Source organism: Bos indicus, chromosome 29 (genome assembly GCF_029378745.1).
Source record: "Bos indicus isolate NIAB-ARS_2022 breed Sahiwal x Tharparkar chromosome 29, NIAB-ARS_B.indTharparkar_mat_pri_1.0, whole genome shotgun sequence".
NCBI classification, from domain to species: Eukaryota; Metazoa; Chordata; class Mammalia; order Artiodactyla; family Bovidae; genus Bos; species Bos indicus.
This window is the reverse complement of record NC_091788.1, coordinates 26906523-26915001: the sequence shown is the minus strand read 5'-3', so window position 1 is coordinate 26915001 and position 8479 is coordinate 26906523. Positions and strand designations below refer to the sequence as shown.

General features: G+C 47.3%; 1 protein-coding gene across 1 annotated transcript; it reads right to left on the bottom strand.

The window, feature by feature from the left end:
- Window positions 1–642: 642 nt before the first annotated feature.
- Window positions 643–4682, bottom strand: LOC109554674 (serum amyloid A-3 protein-like). Its single transcript, XM_019955347.2, has 4 exons — window positions 4575–4682; window positions 3923–4014; window positions 1316–1454; window positions 643–926 (listed from the first exon to the last, which is right to left on the bottom strand). The coding sequence occupies exons 2-4, from the start codon at window positions 4011–4013 to the stop codon at window positions 761–763; spliced, it is 396 nt and encodes a 131-aa protein (XP_019810906.2). The 5' UTR covers window position 4014; window positions 4575–4682; the 3' UTR covers window positions 643–760.
- Window positions 4683–8479: the final 3797 nt, after the last annotated feature.

The following is an 8479-nucleotide window of genomic DNA, read 5'->3' as shown; positions in this document are numbered from 1 at the left end:
TGCTGCTGGCTTCCCTGGGTTGAGAAAGGACCAGGAGGGGAAAACGACTTCCTCTCAAGGACATGAATCATATCCAAGGCAAACAAAGGCGCCTGGCTCTGAATTTTCATGTTGCCATTATTCCTCCACTCCTTGACATGTTTGTTCCTGGGAACTTGTATAAGGCAAGGAAAAGAGAGGGAAGGGAACAGCACTGGAGGCAGTTCCGGATGCACAGACAGAAACTGGCTCATAGTTGTACTTGTAGGTGCTGCTGAGAAATGAACAGGAGATCCAGGTGGCAGTTTCTGGAGCAGGATTCCACCATCCAGTCCTCCTGTGTCCATGCCCCACACAGAGAGCACAGAGGACAGGCTAGGGGACTAGACCTGGGGACAGAGAAGGGGACAGGACACAACGGCAGGGAGTGAGAAGGCCTGACAGTGAAGGGCCTGGAAATGGCCCCCGTGTCACCAGAGGGGTCTGGGGAGGGGGCGGGTCTGATTAGGGAAGGCTGCAGAGGGCGTCTGTCCTGAATGATGCTGAGATTGTGTGCCAGAACCAAACACACAGGCACAGGCTCAGCCTTCACGTCGGTGTCCGGCCATCAGTCCTGGAACTAACAGGCTGTCCTTATACCAAGAATGACACACAGTCTCAGTATTCCATCTCTTGAGCATTTATTAGATCTGCTTCCTTCTGAGGACAGAGAACTCTCTAGGTCAGTGTCCCTGTCCTTGGGGACTCACAGCCCCATCTCCTGAGCAGAGAGAGAGGCAGCTCAGTACTTGTTAGGCAGGCCAGCAGGTCTGAAGTGGTTGGGGTCTTTGCCACTCCGGCCCCATTCGTTGGCAGCCTGGTCGGCCTTCGAATCCTCCCGTACCTGGTCCCTGGTCATACCCTTAAACAGAGGGTCTGTGATTCCCTGAATAGTCTCTCTGGCGTTACTGGAAAGGAAGAGGGCAGGGAGGGGATTAATCCAGGACTATGAGCCACAGCCCCACCCTCCCCATCTCTCCTCTTTCCAAGGGATCAATGACTCTGAGAGGAGCCAAGGAAAGAGGGGCTACAACCCTGAGGCTCCTCAGGCTCAGCCCACCTCAGCCCTGTGCTGGGTGAACAGCACCCGTAGAGGGAGGGTGGAGAGTCGCCTGTCCCACCAAGTTGCTCTGCTCTTCAGCCCCTCAGACCTCACAGTGGGCACAGAGCAGGAAGGTGGGTAAGAGGAGGAGGGCACACAGACTACAGGAAAGGTCTCCAAGGCTTGGCCCTTCCAGGTTGTCCTAGGCAGCCAAGCTCTGCTCACCCATCCCTGCATCCCCAGGGACCCTGGTACCTGATCACTTTAGCAGCCCAGGCGCCCCCCGGTCCCCTTTGGGCAGCGTCATAGTTTCCGCGGGCATGGAAGTATTTGTCTGCACCCTTGTAGTTGGCTTCTTTCATGTCTTGGTAAGCTCTCCACATGTCTTTAGCCCCTGGGAGGAAAACAAAATGATGACATGAATCTGATCGTGTTTGGTGAAAGAGAAATAAATCATTTCCTCCAACTGATTCTAGGTTTCAGCCTTCGACCAAGCCCTTGGAGATTATTTTATTGGCTTGAAATGAATACTTCTTTGCTTCTCACTTACTTCCCTGATCTGAAGTTGACAGTATCACACTTGGTGCAAGGTTTATTCTGTTTGATTTCATTCTAAGTCTGTTGGAACTTTGTTTCTGGAGGTGTGTGATGTCTGTGAAGAACAGGTCAATGCTCTTTCTTTAAGGGATATTTGTTTATACAATGAACCTCCACCTGGAAAGATGCAGGAGAGGCTCTGACCAGAGCTTGAGAAGAAGGACGATACTGAGAAAGGCTGTGGATATAGGATACTCCCAGCCTGGTCAAGGGGAGAAATCCAGCCCTGGGGACTAACTCGGGCCTGAGTACATCTGAATACTCAGGGCATGTTTGCACATGGGCACCCGTCAGAATTAAATCAGCAGGTGATAAAGGTGAGCTCCCTAAGAGGGCTTTGAAGAAACAGGGTAATCAGATGCAGAAAAAGGGCAACTGACCCACCAGCTCTAAAGTTCAGTGTCCTCTCCAGTAAAATGGAGGAGTAATGCCTCCGTCAGGGTGGTTATGTAGAAGAACTGAGGAAATACAGGTTGGGTTTATAGAACATTGTCAGTGCTCACTATACTATCACCTCTCTGGTCCTCAGAAAAGTAAGGCAAAAAATAAATAAATGAAGGAACTAAAGTAGGATGAAGATCAGGGAGGATGGGCAGAAAACCCAACCTAGATAGAATAAAATGACAAAGGTTTAAAAGATTAGCTCATTAGGGAAAAGAGGAAAATATAACATGGATTATAATCATAGTTCATGTAATATCTCTGTGAGATAACTTATCTTTATTTTAGGTATTAGCTATTTCAGGTGTTCAGAAAAATCGTTTTGTTGAAAAAGTGAAGTCGCTCAGTCGTGTCTGATTCTTTGCGACCCATGGACTGTAGCCCACCAGGCTCCTCAATCCATGGGATTTTCCAGGTAAAAGTACTGGAATGAGTTGCCATTTCCTTCTACAGGAGATCTTCCCGACCCAGGGATTGAACTTGGGTCTCCCAGATTGTAGGCAGACGCTTTACCGTCTGAGCAACAAGGGAAGGTTGTAGTTTTGTTGAAGAGTATATTTTTACTATAGCTATTCACCCTGAATTACAGATTTAAATAGTTCCCTGGAGTCTAGAGTTGCTCAATAAGTGCTTCCAAATGCACGACATATTTGTCCCTTGGGTGCAAAACAAGGTAGTGTTGTCTGTATGTGCACAAAATCAAGTGGGGTGCTCAATAATGGACAGATTTGCAGAGAGCCCCAGGGACTGTGGTTCAGGGAAGGGACCATGTATGGATCCAGGCACCTGCATTCCACAAAGCCCCCCACCCCAGACCACGGGTGATTCTCATGCAAGTCATCCTTGAACAACACTGACTTAAGAGACGAAAAGATACTTTTATCTGGGCCTGTGTGAATTCAGATGGAATTAAGAACAAACTCTTAAAACAATTATTCAGCAATTATCACAGAAAAATAATAACACCAAATAGTTTTGGGAAATAAATTATGGCCAGTTTGCTCTGGCTAGTGAGGTCTATGTCTCCTGCTATAGGATTCTCGCCAGGTCTCAGCCTCAGCAGAACCATCATCAAGGAAACTCATGCTGCCATTTACTGTGGGGAGGGGAGCTCTATCGGGTTTCCTTCCAAAGGCAGCAACCCCCACTCTCTGCCATCTGCTCAGATAAAGAGCAGGACACGTGTTTACAGACCCCTCACCCTCCACATGTACTCTTGTCTGGGAGGCAGTAGAAGGGCCAAAGTTAACAGCAAGGTCTCAGGATGCTGGGTTCAATCCTGCTCTGCTGGAGGATGTTGGACCCTATCTTAATCTCTTGGGGCAGCAGGTTCTCTGATAAGGGGTAATGGTCCCTACATTGCAGGACTCAAGGATTAAACCCTGAGGGGGAAAACGAGTCGATTCCTGCACATAAAGCTCTTAGACAGTCCTGAGCAGCTACTAAAAAATCAGGTATTTTCGTTATAAGTATTCAGTGGTTGCACCCACTTCTTTGCTATAGAAGACTTGGAAATGAGCCATCTCTAGTTGCCCAGGAGGGGACAGCAGAGCCTTACTGGTATTTTGGGAACATGCACCCCGCCCCCCAGATGTCTTCCTCACTCCAGCTGAAAGTACAGACTCAAACTTTATATGACCTTGAGCTTGGGGATGCCCAAAAAGAGTGCAAAGCTGGCCAGAAAAGCTTCGGGAAGAGCTACCATGAAACCTAAGCTCCTTTTCGGCCCACCTGTGGCCTTTGCCCTGTGGGGATGTGTCCTCTGCTCAGGTCAATCCTGGGGAAGCAGACACAGCCTCCCCTGGCCCATCCTTTGGTCCTTACCTTGACCAGCTTCCTTGAGGAATGTCCCCCATCCCTGGCTGCTGACGCCCAGGATCAGGAAGCAGAAAATGATGCCCGCAGAAAGGTTCATCCTGCAACAGAGAGATGAGTGGACTCAACCAAGAATGACAGGTCTTGGGGCTGAGTTGTAATGTGGATACACTATTACATTCCAAACATAAATCCCTCTGAATTTTATCTTGATAGATAGATGGATGATAGGTTGTAACACAGAGGATCCAGCTCTCATTTCCATATGAAATCTTGGAATCCCAATGATTTCCTGTGTGAAGGATTGCAACAGGCTTTTAGCATAAACCACTTTCCAGTCCAGTCATCCTCTATCAGCCCTGAGACCCAGCTGCACTGCAAGTTTCCCAAAGGCAAGAGGAGTCTGTTCATGCTGCCTCTCTGTGATACGAGATGAGGTGAACAAGGCACAGCTGTCTGTGGCCTGCGTGCTCACCCCATCGCTGCCTGCACAGAAGACGCAGACAAGGTGAGCCCTACTCCCTGAAGTGCTCAATCTGGTGGATTCTAATGGTCAGAACAGTAGATTCAGGAAGGAAGCAGAGTTGGGCTGCAGCACAATAATGCTGCTGAAGAGAGAGTCTCCGAAGAGGAAAAGTGTTGGAGAGTTCTAGCACCTCACCTGTGGCCGTGCCCTCCTGCTGAAGCTCCTGGTGAAGCTGAGCTGCCTGTACTGCCTGCCTGGGAGACAGGGCCGGTGCTTTATATACTCTCACTCGGCCAGTGGAGCAAATGAGAAATGGGGTGGAAGCCAAAAAAAAAAAAAAGAAATAAGGAAAGAAATTTTGGAAAATCCCTCCTGACCAGAACACAGTATCCAAAACTTCTGGGAGCCAGCATGGGAGTTCCCACCCATGACAAAGGTCATGCGGAGAGGCCTGATATGCAAAGGCGAGTCAGGACCTGAGGGCCCCCCACCCCGGATCTGCCTGAGCATCTACCCCAAAACCAGAATCTGTCTGTTTTACTATTTTACGACTTTCACCAACTCCTCTGACATCAACGGGGGGCTATTCCCCAATCACCTTTCTCTGAAGGAAATCAGCTTAGAGCTCTAGTTAATTAGCCTCCTGGGCATAATAGGAATGTTTCAATCCAAACCCCTCAGATGGCTCTCTAACTTGCCTGACAGGTTTCCCTGGACTCCTACAGCTACGCATATGATTGTTTATAGCCTCCCAACCACGAGAGGCACAGGAAGCTTAAGATATTCAAATAGTATAGAGCCTTTCGGAGAGTTAGAAATTGTTAGAATAGAACTAGTAGAAGATTTCATTGTTGAGCCAATGCTTGCTGCCAAGTTTCCACATCCCCTGTATTGTATCCTTGGAAGTGTATTAATTAATATAGTTGGTATATAGAAAAAATAAGTAGTGGCCTTGGTGCTAACAACTTTAGACCCCTTAAGGTAATAAATTCTTTCCTTGTTGTAAACCCATTGCTCCTCTGCCCTATAGGAATGCAACTTTATCTAACACCTTCAGAGGATGGCGCCAAAATTAAAATAATTACTCTTAGAGAAAATAAGTCTTATGGTTGACAAACCTTTATCAGAGTCATAAAATGTTAACAGGCCTTCTGGCCAGAAGATGATATAAATTACCTAAACCATTTGTATATGAAAAGTTTGCAGAAAAGAAAGCCTGGTCTCAATAAAGATCAAAGACTGCTGACTTTGTGTGATTTTACACCCCCTATTATCCTCTATGCACAACTTAAGGTATATAAGCTCCCTTTGAAAATAAAGCTACAGGCCTTGCTCACCGAAGCTTGGTCTCCCCATGTTGTTCTTTCTCTTTCCTTTTCCTTTTCAGGCTGATTCCCTGGAGCACAGGGGCCCTCTGTGTTCACTTTCCTGCCTGGGCTTCTAAGACCCACTCGAGAAGATGCCTAAGGTCGGGCACCTTCAGCTATTCGAGAGGGTGCCTGTGGCCTACGTGAACATAGCGAGTCCCATGCTGGGGCTTTATTGGCTTTCAGCATAAACTAAGGAATATCAGTCTCTTTTCTCTCCTCTATTTTCTTAACTGCAAAATTCTTTCCTTATCTCTTTCTCTATTTCTCTCAGTCGCCGACGCCATCCTCCCGAGGGAATCCCTGGATCCAACCGGGGCTGGACCCCGGTACAAAACAACAGTGTTATTCTTCACTCACATCGAATTTTCCTAGATTGTGCAATTTGCAGTTCAGAATGTAGCATGTTGGACCTTTTCTTTCCATTTCAAGTCTCACTCCAGTGGCAAACGTGTTTTCATCCCCCACAGTAGTGTATTGACATTTGCTGTGAAGCGTGTGTATGCTTAGGTACTCAGTTGTATCCCACTCTTTGGGACCCCGTGGACTGTAACCCATCAGGCCCCTCTCTCCATGACACTCTCCAGGCAAGAATACTGGAGTGGGTAGTCATTGCCTTCTCCAGGGGAGCTTCCTGACGCAGGGATCGAAACAACCCGGATCTCTTGTACTACCAGTGGATTCTTTACCATTTGAGTCACCTAGGAATTCCAAAGATTAACATTAGAAAAAGAGAGTTGAGTAAAGAATATGAGCATACAGGGCAAATGGAACAGCAGAATGGGTCCATTACAAGGAACAGCTCAGGATGAAGCTGGGACCTCAGGCTACAGCAGCAGGAAAGGAAGGAGACAGAAACTCAGGAAAATCAAACTTCCAGCACCCACATGGGGTGGATTCAGCACTGGAAAAGGGAGTCTTCCAGCTTCAAGTGTATTCATGATCAGATGCTGTTGATGGTCATAACAGTAGGTCTTATTGAGAGGTCATTATAATCCCAAGAAGGATGAACTATAGTGTAGAAATCTGCTGTGATCCTATATAGAAATGACACCATAAAAATGAACAGGAAAATTGAGATGTCTGTTAAATTATCAGGATAGAAGGTTCAGGAAGGATGCAGAGAAAGCTGATTTATCACAAGAATGCTGGAGTGTATGATGTCAGAAAATAGCTGTATCCATCAGAAAAGCAGGACTGAGCTTTATTCTGTGAGTTCAGGAAGATAATCTTGGGAGGAGATTTCATGCAGGTGCTCTCTCGGGGATGGCATCTCTGATGAACTCCATGTCCCATCTCTGCCTCTTCATTCTAAAGGGAAATTTCAAAAGTCACCGGATTTCCCAGAGGAGGAGAGATGATGCATGTGTAATATGTCAGAGATGGTGGGGACCTAAAGGACATGGAACTGCTCTTCCTGATGGTGGGGCCTGGGTTGGAAGCCTGAGGATGACAGGAGGGCAATAAGGCCCAGCCCAGGAGCACCACCTCAGGATTCCTGCCTGGAGTGTTAACAGGACAGCAGGAATGTGAGCAGTGTATCGGAGACACAGGGAAGTGATCTCCAAGACAGTTGCAAGCAAATCATGGAAACTTGCGAACTGAGACGAGGGGAGATGGTAAATTAGAGTCTTGAAGGATCTGGGACTTGTGCTCCAGTAGTAATCCTGAGAAGAAGGAGGGCAAAGCATTTCCAATTTGTTAAAAACTCTGGGAAATATGAGCAGGACGTTAGAAAGAAGAGCACTGGCCCAGGCGGAAGCACACCAGGTGAGGATGACACTGTGGTCTGGGAACCATGGTCTTAGATGTGTTATTGGTGTTTAGTCACCAAGTTCGTGTTTGACTCTTTAGTGACTCCATGGGCTGTAGCCCCTCAGGCTCCTCTGTCTGTGGGATTTTCCAGGGAAGAGTACTGGAGCACGTGGAGATTTCCTTCTCCAGGGGATCTTCCTGACCCGGGGATCGAACCCACATCTCCTGCATTGCAGGTGGATTCTCTACCAATAGGCCACATGAGAAGCCCTGTCTTAGAGTAGAACCTCTCAGAAATAGGATGATGCCTCTTTCTGGATCTGGGACATATTTTATTTCCTGTAGGTGTAATGAGATGAACATGTAGGGCGGAAAACTGTCTAAAGGATTGCTGTGTTTGCTTTTTATCCAAGGCAAAGCTAAGCAATATTTAAATATTCACAACAGAACTTACACTTCTTGGGAAAGTTGGGTTCACTGTGGTTCGGGTAGTCTAGGTCCCTGAGCTGGCTTAGCTGACTTGGTCCCAGGAGTAGACATGGTGGGGAGAGGGGATGCTGTCAACCATCTATAGTCATCAGCCCTGGACATGCCCTGGGGCAACTCCACAGAGACGGGCTATGATGTCCACATCTCTTCTTCTACCTTCCTCGGGGCAGAAATCATGGGCCAGTGATCACATTCTTTTGCAACTCTGACTCTGTTTGGAGCCATTCCATACTGGAATTCCACTTCCCACTCTGTGGCATCATTCCAGTCATTCATTATTTGATAAAATCATTAGAGACAAAGCAAACAATTTCTAGACACCAAGTCAGGCATTGCAAGTTCTCTTCCTTGTTACTGAAGGCACTCAGTCTTACTGGAAGGAACACCCAGTTTTGCAGGGCCATGCTTAGAACAATAGACAACAGGGGCGGTCAGCTCTTTTCACTTGTTTGTCCCGCAAAAGAAAACCATCCTGTCATGGTGATTTCA

What these genes read in the sequence shown, in the direction of transcription:
- LOC109554674 (XM_019955347.2), bottom strand. Translation starts at nt 4,013, where the DNA reads ATGAACCTTTCTGCGGGCATCATTTTCTGCTTCCTGATCCTGGGCGTC. An exon ending in CCTCAAGGAAGCTGGTCAAG is followed by an intron (nt 1,455 to 3,922) that starts GTAAGGACCAAA and finishes TTTTCCTCCCAG; the next exon opens with GGGCTAAAGACATGTGGAGA. An exon ending in TGGGCTGCTAAAGTGATCAG is followed by an intron (nt 927 to 1,315) that starts GTACCAGGGTCC and finishes CTTCCTTTCCAG; the next exon opens with TAACGCCAGAGAGACTATTC.